Genomic DNA, 18,717 nt, shown 5'->3' on the forward strand with positions numbered 1-18,717 from the left:
CTCTGAAATGTTGACTACTGATTATCAGTTATCCCGACGTTCAATCCCGGGCTCAATTGAAAAACATCTCATTCCCAGAATAGAAAAGGTTAAATCAAACGTATGCGATTCATCTAGTAGACGTGAACATTACACTTACTCCTCAGACACACTCCCACATGAAACTGTAAAAGATATCCGCCTCATAAAAATCTCCTCCAATCCCTCTCCCCGCCCCCTTCATTGACTCCTTCACGCCCTAACATCCCTCAATCTGATTTTTAGCCCACCCTTGGGCTTCGACGTAATCCCGCCCTGAATATCTAGCTTGTAATCCGGGTCCTCAAACTCAAACTCAAACCTACCTACCAATGCTGCAACCAAGCACGCAAATTCTGCCTTGGCAAACTCTTTACCAATACAACTTCTGGGTCCATGCAAGAAGGTGGTGATGGCGTAGTTGCTCTCTGCGCCACCCGTATTGGCAGTACCAGGCTGCATCCAGCGATCGGGATTGAATTCGCGGGCGTCCGGGCCCCAGAGGTGGGTGGATGTGTTGACGGCCCAGGGGCAAATGACGATAGCGGTGCCGGCAGGGACAAAGTGGCCTTGGATAGTGGTGTCGTGTGCTGCTTCGCGCAGGGTAAGTGGAACGGATGGGAAAACACGCATGGTTTCTTGTAGCACGGCGTTCAGATACGGCAGATGATCGATTTCTGTTGACGAGACTTGGCCGCCGTCTTCTAGCGCCGAGGGTATTTGTTCGTGGATTTCGCTTCGTAGTCTTTTTTGCACGTCGGGGTATTTGCAGAGGACGTAGACGGCCCATGCTAGTGCTGAAGCGGTGGTTTCGTGGCCTGCAGCAAGGAACGTCATGAGTTGGTTTACAAGATCTTCGTCACTGAAGCCGCCAGATTCCATGGCTACACTGAGGATATCCAGGCCCTTTGCTTCGCCGCTTTCTAACTTGGCACGCTTGGAGCGAATGAGATCTCTGGCTACGCTTTTGACGGTGCGGACCGCGTTTCCAATTTCGTCGTTTCGCTTGAGTGGTAAGTTGATGGCAATCTTGTACGGAATCATGCCGAGGATAATCTGAACAATCTGAGCGCCGCGGCTGCTGGCGAAGATTTGCTGATATGTCTCGTAGAGTTCATTTTCCGGATTCACAAGGGCATCGAAATCCTTGCCACAACCAGCCACACCGATGATGTCGAGTGTTGCACGGGAACCCCAAGATACGATTTCAACAACCGAAGACTTGGTGGGATCGTTCTTGATTGTCTCAGAGATCTTATTCACCATCGCCTGGGATTTACCCCAAAAAATCGGGTACAGGTCCTTGACGTGGCGGAAGTTGAATGCAGGCATGAGTAGCTTCCTTTGACGCTATATGGGTTCAGGATTAGTCTTGGAAGCGCTCGAGCGTCATGCTTGCCACCGAGGTGTCAATTGGAGAGTGCATACCTTGTGCTCATCTCCCTCTGCGAGCAAAACACCAACACCAAGCACTCTACCCAACCCGACCCTCACCCTTGTAGGCTTGATAAAATCATAACTCCTTTGCGCCAAGACCTCACCCAGCGCCTTTGGATTCGTAATCAAAACCCTGGGGTCATTGAACAAGAACCGATAGTAGATGACACCGTCGTTCGGCACACTGTCAATCCAATCTCTCTGTGGCTCGCCCGTCGGCTCCTTGTAAATTCTAGCATAGTGCCCAAGAAGCCAGTGTCCGTCCTATCGCATAAACGTATAATCAGCATACCATATTCCACATATAGTCTCCGCCTCCCTAACCGATAGAGAAAACAATTCGGAAAAGAATGAAAGAAAAGGTACTCACCTCGGGTGTCGGCAACTTCCTCAACGGCGTCAAAAACAACGGATACACAAGTACCCCCCAGAAAAGCTGCGCAAAGAACAAAACCATATAGACCCCAAACGTATTCTTGACATAACTCTGCGCCGCAAACGGCGTGAATCCGACATCGTACCGCGCACGAAAACCCGCATACGCCGCCGAAGTAAGTAGCAGCACGCGTTTCGGCACCGCCATGTTGAACTCGCCCGTCTAGAACACACAACAACAACTAATCGGGGTAGGCAGTCGTACAAAGCGTGTCCGGAAAAGAGAAAACCACAAGAAGAAAGTTCCGGTCTCGATAGTATAACCCCCCCGTCGTTCAAAAAGTGGTCGATCTGGCCCGTTCAAGGCAGCAGCAGCAACAGCAACAGCAACAGCAGCAGCCCAAACCCACGGCGGGTCCCCTAAACCAGCCCCAACTAGGTGCAAAAGGGTTTAGATCGGGGGTTTCGTTCTCGTGACGTAGCTGACTTGAATCAGCCACACTGTGCGCAAAAAAAAATCAATCCTCCGTTGGCGAAAAACAAATATATATACATATACTGATGTCGAAGATAGAAGATAGAAGGAAAAAAGAGTAAGAAAGAAGGAAAAGGAAAAACAGTCCTTCTAATAGTAACCATTATAACGCCGTACGCGCCTCTCTCCCCCCCCCCCCCCTCGTCCTGCGCCACACACACCAAAAAGACAAAACCTCGCACAATGCTCGTTTCAGTCCCCACGTTTGCGATTGGGGGGGGAGGGAACCGGCTGGACCCTAATCCGCGCGTAGGGGCGGGGGTCCGTGCGTCGGAGGATAGTCTTCCCGACTAAGGAGAGATAGAGAGAGGAGCTTGTTGGCGAGGGGCGCTCCTTGCGTTGATTGTTGTCCCGACTCAGCGTGTTAGTATAAGGAAACGGGGTAAGAACAGGGGGGGGGAATGTTGAGTTGGATGCCTTGATTTTAGGCAACAACCAAAAAAAAAATAGATTGTGTTGGGTTCCGCGGACGAAAAAGAAAAGAAGAAGAACAATAGTAAGTTATGGAGGTTTGGGTTGGGTTGTTTGCAAGTCTCCTTGCTTTTTTTTCTTCTTCTTCTTGGGTTGATGCGCGGACCGCGTGGAGTAAAGAGTGATGACTGTGTGATGCAAAAAAAAAGGCAAAGAAAGGGTTCATGGTCTTGGTCTTTCTTCTATTTCGTTATGTTACAAGCTTCATGGATGGATGAAGCCGGATGTCTAATACATATGATATCACCGCTCTCTCTCTCTATCAACACCTTATTTCCGTCGTACGCTGTTATCTTCACCGGAATTGTCACTCTTCGTCGCAGAAGTGGTTGCCTGGTCTTCTCCCTGAATCGTCGTATCGCCAACGACCACGGCTCCCTCCTGGTTCTCTCCCTCTTTTACATCCTTGGCTTCCGAGTCCTTTGACAAATGCCCCGCCGTCTGCTTCCTCCACAGCTCCGCGTACTTTCCTTCTTCGTTCTTCAGCAACCCCTGATGTGTACCTCTCTCGATGATTTCGCCCTTTTCAACCACCAAGATCTGGTCGGCGTCTGCAATCGTGCTGAGTCTGTGTGCGATTACAAACGTGGTGCGGCCTTGACTTAGTTTGCGGAACGCCTGCTGGATCAGTGCCTCGATGGACGAGTCAATTGCTGATGTTGCTTCGTCCAGCAAGACGATTTTGGGGTTCTGCAGGAGCACGCGGGCAATGGCTATGCGTTGCAGTTGGCCGCCTGACAGCCGTACCCCGCGTTCACCCACTTTGGAGTTGTAGCCGTCTGGGAAACTGACAATGTCGTCGTGAATGGCAGCAGCGCGGCATGCATCTTCGATTTCGGCGTCGGTGGCATCGAGTTTGGCATAGCGGATGTTTTGTCGTATGCTTTGATTGAACAAAACGGGATCTTGAGGCACGACGCCCATGGCATCCCGTAGACTAGCTTGCGTCACTGAGCGCAGGTCTTGGCCATCGATCATTATCGAACCGCTGGTCACATCGTAGAAGCGGAAGAGAAGCTTGAGCATAGTCGACTTTCCGCCACCCGTCTCACCGACAAAGGCGATAGTCTGGCCACCCGAGGCCTTGAGGTTTACGCTCTTGATAATAGGCTTACGCTCGTCGTAGTGGAAGTGGACATCCTTGAATTCCACTTCTCCTTTCTCCACAATAATGTCCTTGGCACCTTCCTGGTCTGCTACCGTGGGTTTGGTGTTCAGTAGCTGTAGCAGGCGTTCGGCATCGATCAGCGAGCTGGTGATTTGTCGGAAGCTATAGGACAGAACGTAAAGTGGCGAAGTCATCGTATGCCAGTACATGATCAGTGTAACCAAGTTACCAACTGGCCTTCGTCCGGTGACGATCTGAGTCATGCCGAAGACACAGGCACCAGCGAAACCAAGGGTAGTCAGAAGATCTTGCGCAGCATGTCCGCCCATGGATCTGAAGTAGTATTGATATTGCGCCGAAATGGTGTTGATGATGTTTTCTGCATAACGCGCATACTCATACGCGAAGCGGTTGAAATAAGCGACTGTTTGCCAGTTGTGGATCGTCTCGTTGACAGTGGAGCTTTCGCTTCGTTGCTTCTCCACGTAATCTCGTCTTTTGGGTTGCGACAGTGTTGTAAAGTAGAATCCAATCGCAATGTATGCTGCGCCCATGAACAGAACGATAAAGGCCATGTATGCGTCGAACAGGTGAGTGACGTAGTACATTGCGACGAAGAGGTCCAACAGGATTGGCGCAACGTCAAACAGCACCATTTCGATGAGTGTGTTGAGCGAAGACGCCTGCTCAACAGCCTTCAAGACCTCGCCCGAGTCTTTTGAGGTATGAAAGTCCATGGAAAGACCCAGGACGTGTTTGTAAGCTAGCAAGGTGACGCGGCGATACGCAGAGTTGGAGATGACGAGATTTGCCATGCCGTCAATGACTCCGAGTCCGGCATAACTGTTGATCCAGGAGTACAGCACCCAGAGGCCAATGTCTTTCCACGGCATGACGCCGCTCTTTGTGTCGTACGCTTTTTGTAGTTCGGTAGTGATGATACCAAGCTGTCGAGGGGTGAGCAGATTGAGGGCACGCTCTTGCAGCATATGCACCAGTCGAATGCCGAGGCAAGCCATGACCTTCCAATCGTCTTTTGGAAACAGATATGGTAGGAAGACGGCGAAGCCTTTCAAGTAGCCGAACCAGCCACCTTCTTCTTCGAGTCGTTTCGCTTGTTGCGCTTTCAAGTCTTTGTCGTCTTCCTCTGGCGGACCGTCCTCATCATCGCTGAAATCACCGCCAAAATCCGCGCCGAACGGGATGGCACCGTAGCCCATGGGGGAACCTGGGCCTAACAAGCTATCCGTTGACTTGTTCAGAAGCGATTGGCGCTCCTCGTCTGTGCTAGCTTCAGTCTGTTTGGTGACGAGGACGACAAATGCATCCACCAGTAGGAGCAGTGAGACCAAAGCCCTCACGCAGCTAATGATCAAAGGCGGGTACTTTTCTGAGAATGGTTCTGGCACGGTGGAAATCGTGATCAAGCAAGTCGTTGCCTCGAGTGCAAACTGCAAAACAAATGCTCCAAAGTACGCATGCCAGCGCAGCGATTTGCTTGCCCACAACATGTAAGACAGAGGGCTCCAGACAAGTATCGACCCCAAGCACCGTATGGCGAAGAATTGTGGAGCTGTGTATTCAGAATCGGCTATCGACCGGCTGAGGTAGGAGAGGACTTCTGTGATGTATGCCAGGAGTATTGTGGCCATGAAAGCCACTATGCTTATCCGTCTTTTCTGTGGCACAATTCGTGTTTTCTGTAAGATGCAGAGACCGAACATGCACGCTCCTAGGTAATAGAAGCCAACCGCAGGAGCGTGCATGTAACTCAGCAACTTTATGGCCGAGTAGAACGGCGGTGGGGATTCGTCTTGATCCATGATGGGGGTCGAAGTGGTGGGTTTGTTAAGGGTTCAGAAATCCCACTTGTGCCAGAGCTGGCCTGAGACGATTGTGGTTGGGAGGCAAACCACGCCAGTGTTTGGGGGGAGGCTGAACAGGCGATGTTTATTCTTGCTCGTACCCTTTTTAAAGACACGCGATATTGTCCAATAACCCCAGTCTACAAATGGCTTGGAGGAGGCCGCTGAGAGTGGAGAGCCTAGAACCCCAGGAATGCGACGTCGGCGAAGAGTCAATCGAAAAACCCTGTTCCGAGAGTTTGGGGGCTGTACGATCTGCAGCACCGCCACGAGACCGTCACCCGCTTGATGACAGCCGACGTATGCAACCAAGGAAACAAGGAGTGTATTAGATTAGGAATATGGCGTGTAGATGCAGAGTATCTGCGCTCGGTTTGACGATGGCCCGAAGGCGTGTTGATGGTTTCGTAAAGAGATGCGCAGTGAGGGCAGGGCTGTGAGTTCTTGTATAGCGACAGGCTAAGGTATGCCCTTGCTTGTATGATTCATTGCGACCGGCGTTTAATGGTCAGGATAGGGAGATACATAGCGGGTGGGTTCTGAGTAGCTCCCGCATCTTACGCAATAGGCTTTCTCCAGTCAGAGGCTGCAATGCCTTTTGCTGGCAAATTAGCGGGTGTGGCTAGTAGGGGCGCGGACATCTCTTGCACCCCTGCACGCCGCTGCCTAAGCCTATACGCCTGTACGCTATACGCAGCAGTCAACCATGTTGCATCTCGGGGCTGCCGTGCGTTGTCGGGCAGCTAAGATTATCCCCACCGAGGGCCCATTTGCTCAAAACGATGACCGATAAGAAGCGTATATACGCCATGGCAAAAAGGCAGGGAGTCTACTATACGCTTTGCAAAGGTTCAGCGTGGCAATTCCAGGCAGAAGTCTGGCGGCGCAGTGAGCGCAGTACTAACGACGCCTCTTAGGCTCCATCAGCGCTGAAGTGAAGGGCGCCAGAGAAAGCCAACGAAATTACAACGCGCGCTTTAGTCTTTATGAGTACATATCGTGGGCTGCGAGTGTAGGGCTGGAACATGGTGGTTAGGACGGATGCGGCTAGCGTTTCTGCATACCACGTCGGTGACGCGATAGGCAAGGTTTAGTTCGACGACACACCTGGTACTGACACCCACAGGCTGACATGCATGTCATGCTCGGCCTGAGATACCCTCCTCTACAAACCAACATGCAGCCATCCCATATTTCTTTTCACCATGTCATGGCCAAGTCTGCTTCTTTTCCTCAGCCCCAGATATGACCCATTTCGCCATGAACACAATATAGCACGGCGCTGTTTACCTATGCGAGCCCACTCTCCTTTTTGGCGATATCTCTGGTTGCTATGTCTTCTCACTGCTGTCAGGGAAGACCCCTCCTTTTGCCAAGGTACTTAGAATTCAAGCTTTGCCCTTGTTCTGGGCACGACCAAACATCGGCAATCTTGAAGACGACACCTGGTACACCATGACGGCCATCTTGCAATGTCGAAACGTGTCCCGAGATCGGCCCACACGCCCCGCCTGTTCACACGGCAGAGCATGGGGCCGTTTCAATGCTTAAACTGGCCGTCCATCTGTGCCAGTGTCACACCCGTCTTACGCTAATAGGAGGGTTGGATGTATTTCCCATTTCGTGTCTTGTTCAACGGCACTAGATATCCTTCACCGCTTTCTGCGTTTGAATACTGCGAGCGTGGACGTGAAGACAACGCAAAGGTGTCATTTTCATCGAGTCAAGGGCTATATCGTGAACTCGTGATTTCAGTGACGAGGGATACCGGCATGAAATGTCTTGTCCACCAACCAACCCCTCCAAAGTGCCCCTTCACAGCAAAGAAGAACAAACGAGTTTGTTCTCAAGGCATTCAAACTTCGTCCGCCATGTGAGCTGATGCTTTGCATGATCCATTCACGTACCTGGCCAGGCATATACATATATAATCCACTGTGCACATCAGTGTGTATGTATCAATCTTGTAGGGCTGTATCTTAGACGTCCCGAAAGCAAGACCATCCAGAGTGAATTGCCTTCCAAACGAACCAATCGCGTTAGTGGATGTGGGCAGATTCCTACTCCCAGCACAATACGATTTCACCCTGACCCTCCTATTGTTGAATACTTCCCACTACCTCCACCGCCGCAGCCGTCTCCTGTTTTTGCAAGTGCAAAATTCCAAATCTAACTCTTTTTCCACACAGTCACAGCGCCCAAGTAAAGCATTGACAAAGAACACACAGCACTCAAGCCGCTCCAAACAAACAAAAAGATGGATCCCTCTGCTATACCATGCCCGAGCCATAGCAGTGGCACCCAAGGCCTCACACTCACGCCAGAAAATACATACATTCACTGCGGCCCGTCCCGCACAAACACCCCACCCCATATAAACAACTCAAATTACTCTCACAGCCCTCTTACACCATACACGCCTCACACACCAGCAAGCACAGCTCCGAACACTTGCACTGTCGACGAGCCACTGTATACCAGAGTAGCCGTACACACGGCCAAGTGTACCGAGTGCGACAAACGCAACATGGATACCATGCGGCGTTGCCCCGGCTGCACCTTTCAGGTCTGCCAGCCATGCTATGAGAAGCGCCAACGTCAAGGTAAGGGACTTGTCCACGGCAACATGCCATCCCCCGAGGAGACTGGAGCTGCAACTCCTGGTGGTACTGGAGCGAGGGCATCGAGGAAGAAGCCAGTAGGTAGTGCGGCCAAGGCCAAGAGTTCCGAGAAGGAGGTCGACGAGGACGACTCGGAAGAGTGTGCAAACGGTGCCATCAAGGGAGGCAAGCACACTCCATCTGTACCCAAGTCGAAGGCAGGCAAGCGGTCGCGCGGCCGCTCTTGCGTTAAGGATAGTGAGGCAGAAGACTCGTCCGAGGGCGAGCTCGACCACGCATCTCACACTCCCAGTAAACGCCACCAGACCCTCTCCTTTGCAGAGAGTGCTCTCGCGACCGCCACCAGAGCACCCCCAACCACTCGTGCTGCTGCTCTTCGATCCAACCCAAGTATAGCGTCCCGAGCGCCTCCAACCCTACAGTCAGAGACTGTGGCACACCGGGTCCCAGTCACTCACTCGCGCGAAGATTTTCCCTACGACGATATCTTGTATCAAAACTGCGTCGTTGACTACGACGAGCCGCTGCTAGCCCGCTGCGAGCCCGTTGCACACAACCCTGCCGCACGAATCCCAGCTATCATCCAGCGAGGCGGCCGCCGTCGACCCACAGCCGACGAGATCTGTCAGAACATCCAGAGAAAGGTTCGCGAAAAGCTGGAGAGGATGCAAGCTGAGAAGTCGGTTGCCGGCGCTGAAGCGTCCAGTGTACCCGCTTCATACGTAAGTACCTAAAAAAGCTATGCCCAGATTCCATCTTCTGTTCTTATTTCCAGGGCCGAATACTCACGATAACGTAGCAAGCGCCAGACTACAAGACCGCCGTCACTGTCCTCCAATTCGTCGAGAGGGAAGCGAAGAGGCACCAAGACGCCAATAACCTTAGCGAAGACGATGCCAAAGCCCTGTTCCGTATCATGCAGGTTGAAGCAATCAGCTGGGGCAAGAAGACGTTTAAGAAACAGGAATATGGGATGCGGCGTCTGCTGCTTCCGGGCTTGAACCTTCGTCTTGATAGGATCCCCAGCAAGTACACTGTCGAACTGCGCGTCTTGATGGATGGGGTCGCGGAGCACGCGTTGCATGAGTTGGATGAAGCTGCGACTTTGTCTGCGACCTCGCCGCCCCCTCCGTCCGGCTGATGGTGTGGTATGACGTGGGGTGATGTCTTCGTCCACGGCATGTATAGCACGTCATCACCAATGTTCCCCTCCTGGAATTGCTTTTGCTTTTTATTCCTGCTTCTTTCAGTTGTCCACTATTCACACGGAATCCTGGGAAGTGAATAGTGGAGGGACCTTGTGTAGTAGTCGGGCACTAGCCATGAGGTTTGACGGTGATTGCGATAATCCTGCTTCTTTTGTCTGTGGATTATCCACGCAGACCTTTATGAAGCCACTTGGTGGGATCTTGTATAATAATCTGGCATTTGCCTTATGGGTCGAAAGTATTCTAGGGAAAGAATCCAATCTTGTTCAACGGTATGATTTGACGAGTAGAGGAAATAATAATAATGTGCTACATTTTACCGTTTCTCGGCTAGTAAGAAATTGTGAGGAAGACGATAGGACGACATTGACATAATGATGCAAAAAAGTTTTGAACCCACATATGCTAACACTAGGAAATATGCCAATGATAGAGGCAATGCTGATTGAAAAGAGAAAATACAGAAAGGAAAGAAAATATTACGGGTATCCGGAATGGGTAATCGTACAAGAATGTCTAAAATAAGCATCAGAAGATGCGACAGATCTCTGCCTCAGAGGGCCTGGGTAAATGCGTCATGACGTTGATCACGGTTTTTCGTATGTCTATCGTTGGCCGAATTGTATCGTCAGCTTGCCGTTGGCTGGCTTAATCTGATCCAACTCGTCTTCTCCTTGGCTGCCTACAGCGTTCTCGAGCCAGGTTGTTTCGTCGTCTTCATTGTCACCGGCGGAAGCTGGGCGGCCGTGTCTGATGGACTTGAAGCGCTCGTTGAAAAGATGGGCATACTCGTCATTCTTGGAAGGCTGTTCCGAGACCTCGGGGAGTGCGCTCGGTTGTGAAACGGGGATCAACTGTCTATAGGGGATGACATCAGAGCTGGGAACAGCAAAGTCCATAGATACAAGAGACTTACTCATTTGTTTCAGCGCAGATACGCTCGAGGTTCTCTCGCTGGCGACGAAGCTCCTCAGGGTCAGGCTGAGGCACGTTATGAGTGCTGCTGGCGGTGCCATAGTTGGGTTGATATTGGTCCCCGAGAAGATGTGAAGCGTCCGACTGCTACAAGCGAGTATGTCAGCTAGATCGTCAATGCAAAAGCGCACGCAGGAGAACTCACATCTATATCCGAAGTCCTCTGTCCTCCTAAGCACGACGCGCAAACACCCATTGCAATGTAAAGGGCGTGTTACGTAATGAGCAAAGAGGCGTAGAGAGGGCAGAACGGCGGAGGCGAAGAGTTTGCTTTCTGGGTAGCTTGCGAGCGTGGAGATGGCGAGCCCCTCGACACAGCGTGGTATCTAGTGCAGTAAGAAGAATGTTGCTATCGCTTGTTGCGACAAGGGTTGATTCCTTGGAGTTGTGATGATCGGCACCAAACATGTCCGACCTCTTGGCGGTTCCAAGCCACATGCCTGCGCCACGTTCGAGAAACATCACGTGCCATTGTCGTTTATGTATATCGTCTTTTGAGATTTCAACGTTCATCGTGAGATGGATTGGTCGCTCAGTGGGTGTTTCATTGTCCGCAATCGTATTTTAAGATTATTTGAAGTTTAGAATAACACTCTAGAGCTGGACTACAACACGGGGAAATTGACGGGCATCAGTTCCACCCTGATTACATCTGCGTCACTACCTAGGTTTTGTTGAATGCACAGATGTTGAACGATAATGGTAAAAACCTTTCAACCTGTATGCCCATCAGTTTGCATGATGTTCGCCGTGCCAATGCCCACAATCTAATTCTTCCCAATCGTAATGGGCTGCTAGCTCGGTTAAATGCATTTTTTGGCCTTTGGGTGGTTCAAATAGATGGAACATAGAGAACCTGATACAATCAGGCGGAATATCAAAAATTCCGGTTGGCATGACCACATGTAGCTAGGGACATGACTAGAATCACACCTGGTATAAACTTGGCTACTCGCATAATCGGGCGTGTTGGCCTCACGGCTATTTAACACGTAGGGGAATCCTTCGATGCATACCCACAAATCACTACCGATGCTCTTGCAAGAGACGTGGGGGTTCGGCCACTGCATTAACCGACAAGGGCTATCCTAGACATACGTTGCGAGGCGAGCCGCCGGTGTGCGTAAGGGTAAGCGCACCTCTAGGTTCATGAAGCCTAGTTGTACGTAAGTACGTACCAAGCCATCACAATGCTGCAACGACTTTTGCTACAGATGGCATGACTGGAAGTCTAGAGAAGATGCATGCATTTTAGCGCCCCTGGGAGCTGTGAGTATCGTCGTTCCTGTTGGGCGAAGTCGGCGGCTTGCAGTTGAGGCAGAATGCCTGTTCTGGGCTGTGATTGGTCGCACTCTCGGCAAACGTTGTACCACAATCGCATGTCCTACAAGGTCTGTATAGGCTGAGGAGGCTTTGAAAATAAGCAGAGAGTTTTCTTGGTCACAGCGAGATCGCATTGAGTCTGAACGCATGGGCTCCCGCTTTCTATTCCATCATGCAACAGCCAGTGCTGAACAACGATTGGGGGCAATAATGAAGACGGCCAGGTAGACATTCAACGGATTGTACACAATTCGTGCGTTGTATATCGCGGATTGGTGCGGGAGTAAGTGTGCGTCCGTTCCGACATGCATATAATTTGCGGGAGCGCTATGGAAGGTGGAATTCACCCGAAAGGGTAAAGTCGTCATGCGCAATGCTCGTAGTCGCAACGAAACGAGCTGAATTGGTGAGCGCCAAAGAGTACGTACCGCCGGTACATGCGACTTGGATAGTCGCCCGCATCTGAAATGGAGCGAAATGAGGATGCCACTGAGCAGGTTGCCCAGCTCATCTGAATGAGCTGTTCCAGGCTCTGATTGGTTCATCCTGTGCTTTACATGCGTTCCGGCTAAGCATAACTATACTGATTGTAGCCCAATACGTCCATGTTACGGCCTAAAGATGGTTGATCAGTCGTAGGGCATGTAGGAACCATGTCTTGCGGGCCTATTGACAACACGTCGAGCCGATTTATTGGCCCTGTTGTCGTGGTATCGCCTTACGCATCCACCCAGCTGCGTCTTTGAACCCAACCAAAAGCTACGGTACACGAGCATGCGAGCAACGTGCTGTATTGTACCACGGGCGCTTAAGTCTGGTCGCTGTGTTAGGGCTACGATCACAAGATACTCTTAAGCTGGGGTGGCCCGTACCCTTCTCACACCCCTCTTCCGCGCTGTCAAACCCCCATTCTCTTGTGCACACGGATGCACTAGACGGCACTCGAGGAGATAGTCGTGTTATAAAATTGGCTATGACGCCTGCGAGTGTACTGGTGAGCATAACTCAGGGACAGCGTGTGGAGGGCGATCGATCGCCTTTCAGGCCACTCAGCGTTCGCCACGTAAGTCGACATTTTCTGCCTCTCTTCCTGGCTCTTCCGACTGATATGGCACTCTCAGGACCCCAACTCTCTTCATCAGCATTGCTCATATCGATACCGTTGAACGATCCAAGGATAATCGAGCGCCACATGGACGAAGAATACGTCGCGATACTGCCAAAATCTAGGAGGATCCCCTCAAGACTGAGCTCACATCAAGCGTGAGGCTATCGATCACACGAGCATGCCCTCTCTTGCTTTGTCCCATTCATACCATTACCCCTCTCTTCGACGCACGTCTTCCAATGATCCGGTACGCAAAGACTCACACTAGCAAGGGATAACAGAGTGAGAGGGAGTCAGCTGCTACGCCTGGTCTCGTGGAAGACAACCCGCCGAAGGATTTTAGAGCCAATATCTTGGTGGAAAGGTTACGGACTGGTCTCAGCGGAAAGTTTTCGAGATACGCAAAATGATGTTGAGGTGGTGAGCTTCTTGGTAACATAATGGTAAATGAGTTAGGATCGGCATATCTTCGGCCTAATTCGATCACGCTATCCGCCCCAACCCTAGCGCCATCACGTGCCGACCGAGCTACGAAATTACCCCACCGCTGTCCCCCGACAAAACAACATCCTCATCGTCTGTTCCTCCACTCTTCCTATCCCGCCGTTATCGTTCGGCTTGCTGCATGTCTACAACGCTCCCGTCAAAACTCTATTACGTATCTCCCAGATACCGGAAGAAGCGCCGTTCCTTTGGCTGGGCCGTGCGCAACCACCTCTCCACTTCTATTCGCGGCTACGCGACATTCGCGGATTGGATGGCTTCAGCCCCCATTTCATGGCACAGCGGCTACGTTCACAACGACTGAGCATTCAGCCAATCATGAAAGCTAGGAGAAAGAAAGATTGATTCAACTATCCAATCCCAAGAGGATTCAATGACTGAAAAGAAGCGATTGTAAGAGGTAACGCCCGGTCTTCCATGTGCCGCTCCTCCTCCTTCAATAGCAGCTCTTCCTGCTTCATGTCGACCCCCGAAGCGAAAACTGAACGGGCTCAATTTGAAAGGAAATACCAAGACGTTGTACATGAAACGAAAACTCCCAGACGCCTGCGCCATGTCCACCCCGAGCTCAGTGAATCGCCTGCAGTCTGCGGTTACGCTCGTTGGTTAGCTCACAGATTTCCCCATCCAATGCGCGAATCATTTCCATGGATTTCTCAATAGAGGCCGCAAACTTGTGAGCCTCGCGCTGCCATCGGCCGACACGGTCCACCTCAGCGGCTCGGCGGCGCATCTTGGTGTTGATCTTCTCGCAGAGCTTGCAATATGTGCCAGTAGGAACCGTTTGCATGATGAGCTTCATGCCACACGTCTCGCCGATTCGGTACTCTTTGGCGCAGTGCTGGCGGAAATGGCCCCACTTCCAATCGCCACAGACAAAACGGTGCTGGTCGTAGAAGCACATGTTTCAGAGTAGAAGAGCTGTGTCGTCTGGGGTCCGGTTATACATTAGCCATGGTGCTCATGCTTGGACTATAGGTCTCCAATACGTACGTATTACTCCTTGTTCAAACACTGGACCTGCTTGATAGGACCAGCGATCTCGTACCTGGAATCGGTCAACTCAGGGGTCTTTGACCTCCTTCCTCAAGGGCACATACACTGGATGGTTGGATGATAGAGAGCCTTGAACAACAATGAGCAAGGTCTAGGGGTAGGAGGTGGGTCGGTTGTTGGACTCGATGTCACAAGAGTTGGAAGATGCTCAGAAGATCTCGTCAACGACTGGAGGTTGCTGTTGAGTTGAGTGTAGAGCCAGACTGGAAGCAGCAGCATACCGCTATTTATCCTTACGGACGCATACCTCTCGACGACCTCATGGGTCACTCCTGGCACCCGAGACTGTTTCGTGGTCAGACCATAGATTGCTGCCATGGCCTTTCCTTCCGTCGACGTGGTTGCACCCCACCTCGTCCCGTCCAACGACATCGCTACGATTCACAAATCCCTTTCATTCTGACGCTAAAACAATGCGGAGACGGGCTGCAATGGAACCCTAGGCCGTGCCGGCGTTTCCAGCTGCAGAGAGTTATCACATATGCTAGGGGATCAACGTGTCGTGGCTTCATGAACCACGTAACCCTGAGTTCCGGATGTGAAAATCCCTCATCTTCCTTGTCGAATTGCCTTAGCGGGCGCTCCGGGATGTTGTGGTATGTCGTTTTCGAGCATTCCGGGCCTCTCATGCTATGGGAGATGGAGCATTTCTGAACCGAGTTGTAATCACGTGCTATGTGGTTCATGCCGAGTCACAGTCCGCTCTAGATATTCTTTCCTGGGAGTAACAAGCGATTGGCCAATGGTGTCCGCTGAGATACCAACAGCGGACGCCAAAGGAGGAAAGTACGCCAACGAACCCTGAGAGCCCTGGACACCCCTTCTCCATTACGAGCTACGGTCAGCCGTTGCCAGATGCATTGGCCAACCTATGGAGCGCCTGTATCAGCGGTGCTATCGATTGGGCGTCTGTCCGCCCTCGAGATTGCTAACATGAAGCACACCCGTGAAATTTCGGGCGTTTACCGGCTCGTTACGCTCTATATTCTAACCCCCCCAAGCTGTTGTATGTGACCAAGCTAATCAATCTGTGTAGCATCACTCAGCTTCACCGATGGCGCTCACTTGCCTCTCACTTCCACTAAAGACTGTTATTCGCCTCTCATCGTCAGTCCGCGACTGCCGGCCTCTACACGACGGACCCAAGCTGCTCTTGGCCAGTCACCTTATCTCCACATGCTGCAGTACTACATGTTAGACATTACGTCCGGTAATCCATCATTGCCACTTGCATGGAACACTAGCAACCTCCGCATGCATATTGCCTTGCATGGACTGGGCCCTCCATTCAGCTGATCTCTATCTCCACTCAACGGCTGGCGTTTACCGTGGCCGGCCCAATGTTGACTAACTAGGCCCTGCACGCTGACAGGCATGCCTCACTCAGATAACAGGATGGCGTGAAGTTTATGCGGAACCTAGCCCGCCATCGCATGTCGAAGCAATCACCTGGACTCCCTGGGCAGACACTAGAACCGGCCAAAGCCTGCCCCATCGGAGATCCTCTGACGTGGCGAGCGGTATGTGGTTGATCGGGGAGGAGGCTATATCCCTGAAATTCATGTCACCATCTGTCATAGGTTTGATGAACGCATCGGCGTTGGCTCGCCTACCTTTCCACGCATAATCAGCATGGAATGCTTGCCTCTGGCGGCCTATGAAGAGGGCTCCATGATTCCGACCTTCTCACCGGTGAAGCCGTAAAGAGGAGATTCCAGGTGTGAGCATTTTGCTGCAGTCCATGCGGTGGCAACATGATGCAGCATGTTTCCGTTAATCGTCCCAACCAGTCTGCCTCGTTGTCAGATGAGGCAGCAAGTCCACATTGCCGGACCAATTGCTTGTACAGAGATAGATTGAAGTATACGGCCATTATGTTTTTACTCGAATTGAAGACTAGAGATCCATGGCTCATCTGCAGTAAAGTGAGTGTATAACAGCGGCTGCCAAAAGCTGAGGTGGTGTTGTGGTGCCGTCCGACCTAAGGACGGCCCTCGTGTCATGCACGGAGCCACACCAACCACCACAACAAACATGAGAGCTGCGGCCATTGCTGCGACCGTAGGTAGCTTTGCAAATAGCTGCGCAAACAATTGACCCATTGACCAACTTAGCTTGTTTTGGCATCTTTGACGCGGTGATGTGAGTTTTCATCATTCTGACCGCAGATGAGGCCTGTGTTGCCGTTCTCGAGGAAGTGCAAAGGCGACCGGTTATGAATTGACGTTGAAACTTGCTACACGGCACTCCGCACACGCTTGCTGTCATGTGAGGACAAAGCAATGCTGGGTATTGCGTGGGTACATGAACGGCGGAGAGACTAGGAGGAAGGTCGCACGCAATTTTGATCCCGAGACGAGCAAGTGCTGTGCTTGTGTGGGTCAGCGCTGCGGTCGTTGGCGTCTTCGGTGCATGGGAGGACCAGGCTGCGTGTTTGGGGATTGGCGGGTGCCACTGATAGTGGGTCGAATCGGCCTCGCCAGCCTGGGTGCATGTCCCCGCTCGATGAGTGAGATGGTTGGCTGGCGCACATGAGGGGAACTACATACACGTCCATCGAGGCACTGAGTGCTCTCGACGGCGGTGAAGAAGGACTAGATCAAGCCAGGAGGTGCAGATATCAGACACAGGGCGCTATAAGGGGTTGCAAAGACTTCACAGGTACGACCTTATCTACGGTGGTATGGCCATTAGGAGTGGACATCTCCAAGAGGCAAAAGAGGAGACCCGCCCGTCTTGGTGGCCAATCTGCCCAGCATAGGTGGGACGGTTGGAGTGGCGGCATCTCAGGCTGAAAGCCTTGCTCCGCCTTCGCCTTCGCCTTACCGTGGAGGAAGCATGTGCATGCCCGCTGTGAGGAGCTCGCTCGAGCACGGGAAACTGCTACATGCAACCAAGGTCTAGCCGCATATGCACGAATGAGGAGGGATCAGGGTACAAGTCTATGTTCTGGCTGATTCCACGCGTCGTTTCTGGCTAACGAATACACGAGTGGCTTGTCAGACCGATGACGGCGTGCAGCAGTGATCAAAGACAAAGAAGACGGGCCACCAGGCAGATGTGTGTTGTCAATGCGAGGGCTGCCGAGGCCATGTGTGTATTGCATGAATATAGCAGCCAAAACGGTCTTGGGTCACTGAAGTGGCCGGGACAACAATACGCTGATCCGGAGGAGCAGCAAGGGAACAGCAGGATTTTTCGTAGTCAACCCGAGATATCTCATGCATCTAGTTTAGGCAAAGAGAGTATGGCGGAGATGCCATAGTGGCGCCTACATGTCAAGCATACTCCAAACTATGTACCGACAAAGAGGGGCGCGGGTCAGCCTCCGTTGAAGGCCTCGTCTCCGGACGCGGAAATCGCTGCTGGTTTCGGTGCTTGTAGCAAAGTATGAGCTCGGTACGCACTGAGGGTGTCATTAACCATCGAGCCTAGGAAAATGGCACCAAAGCGTATTGAGCCTGAACGTGGTCTAGCGGACTCTTGTGCTGTCTCGAGCGGTCCACATGCACAAGATGACTACTATACACCCAGCGCCACCAGCCTTACCACTGGCATGCTGTGGAAATGTATCAATCAAATCACTCGACGCCGTATCCACCCAATTGGTGCAACAGATTGTAATAACAAAACCATGTCCCATTTATTGGATCGAAACACCTGTTAGTCGCAGAATCCAGCAGTCGAATGAGCGGTGACGAACGAGTATTAGTAGTTAGAAGGACCGATACCACATGCATGGTAAGCGTATTACCCTTAGATCAGCAAAGTGGAGAGCGACGAGACAAAGAGCAACATCAAAGTCTTGGACTAGTTCTATTGCACGGCAGAGGTCAACGACATGGTCAGCGCGAACCGCAACTTCAGAGTGGCCAATACGGCGGCCCAGCGCTAAACGAAACCTTGGAGTGTTGAGAAGCGCCCACCAGCCTCCGGGACAGCTCTTTTCCCTGGTCAAGACGGTACCAAAGGTGAAACCAAGGGAAGGCACAAGAGAGATGAAAAATCTCCGCCTTGTAGAACTCAAAAAACGGCGTCATTACCGTGTCCGTGCACCTCATGCACGGATTCATCTCGTGCACGCCGAACACCAAACGCGCGTCTCAGCGTCAT

At 51.8% G+C, this 18,717-nt stretch overlaps 7 protein-coding genes across 7 annotated transcripts; 3 read left to right on the forward strand and 4 right to left on the reverse strand.

Annotated features, from left to right (window-relative positions):
• Positions 1–231: 231 nt before the first annotated feature.
• COCMIDRAFT_7916 (uncharacterized protein) lies at positions 232–2,038 on the reverse strand (the record flags this gene model as incomplete). Its single annotated transcript, XM_007692750.1, has 3 exons — positions 232–1,368; positions 1,447–1,719; positions 1,826–2,038. The coding sequence occupies 3 exons, from the start codon at positions 2,036–2,038 to the stop codon at positions 232–234; spliced, it is 1,623 nt and encodes a 540-aa protein (XP_007690940.1).
• Positions 2,039–3,106: 1,068 nt separating this feature from the next.
• On the reverse strand, positions 3,107–5,767 carry COCMIDRAFT_7917 (uncharacterized protein; the record flags this gene model as incomplete). Its single annotated transcript, XM_007692751.1, has 1 exon — positions 3,107–5,767. The coding sequence occupies one exon, from the start codon at positions 5,765–5,767 to the stop codon at positions 3,107–3,109; it is 2,661 nt and encodes an 886-aa protein (XP_007690941.1).
• A 2,299-nt stretch (positions 5,768–8,066) lies between these two features.
• COCMIDRAFT_103246 (uncharacterized protein) lies at positions 8,067–9,571 on the forward strand (the record flags this gene model as incomplete). Its single annotated transcript, XM_007692774.1, has 2 exons — positions 8,067–9,152; positions 9,230–9,571. The coding sequence occupies 2 exons, from the start codon at positions 8,067–8,069 to the stop codon at positions 9,569–9,571; spliced, it is 1,428 nt and encodes a 475-aa protein (XP_007690964.1).
• Positions 9,572–10,243: 672 nt separating this feature from the next.
• On the reverse strand, positions 10,244–10,809 carry COCMIDRAFT_103272 (uncharacterized protein; the record flags this gene model as incomplete). The annotated part of the gene is made up of 3 exons (XM_007692775.1): positions 10,244–10,496; positions 10,555–10,700; positions 10,759–10,809. The coding sequence occupies 3 exons, from the start codon at positions 10,807–10,809 to the stop codon at positions 10,244–10,246; spliced, it is 450 nt and encodes a 149-aa protein (XP_007690965.1).
• Positions 10,810–12,627: 1,818 nt separating this feature from the next.
• Positions 12,628–13,203, forward strand: COCMIDRAFT_103259 (uncharacterized protein; the record flags this gene model as incomplete). Its single annotated transcript, XM_007692776.1, has 1 exon — positions 12,628–13,203. A coding segment is annotated over one exon (576 nt), but the record flags the coding sequence as incomplete, so codon positions are not given.
• Positions 13,204–14,116: 913 nt separating this feature from the next.
• Positions 14,117–14,452, reverse strand: COCMIDRAFT_7920 (uncharacterized protein; the record flags this gene model as incomplete). The annotated part of the gene is made up of 1 exon (XM_007692752.1): positions 14,117–14,452. One exon carries the CDS (start codon positions 14,450–14,452, stop codon positions 14,117–14,119), a length of 336 nt encoding a protein of 111 aa, XP_007690942.1.
• A 2,683-nt stretch (positions 14,453–17,135) lies between these two features.
• On the forward strand, positions 17,136–17,508 carry COCMIDRAFT_39436 (uncharacterized protein; the record flags this gene model as incomplete). The annotated part of the gene is made up of 2 exons (XM_007692764.1): positions 17,136–17,265; positions 17,318–17,508. The coding sequence occupies 2 exons, from the start codon at positions 17,136–17,138 to the stop codon at positions 17,506–17,508; spliced, it is 321 nt and encodes a 106-aa protein (XP_007690954.1).
• Positions 17,509–18,717: the final 1,209 nt, after the last annotated feature.

This window comes from Bipolaris oryzae, assembly GCF_000523455.1.
Source record: "Bipolaris oryzae ATCC 44560 unplaced genomic scaffold scaffold_140, whole genome shotgun sequence".
Classification (NCBI taxonomy): Eukaryota; Fungi; Ascomycota; class Dothideomycetes; order Pleosporales; family Pleosporaceae; genus Bipolaris; species Bipolaris oryzae.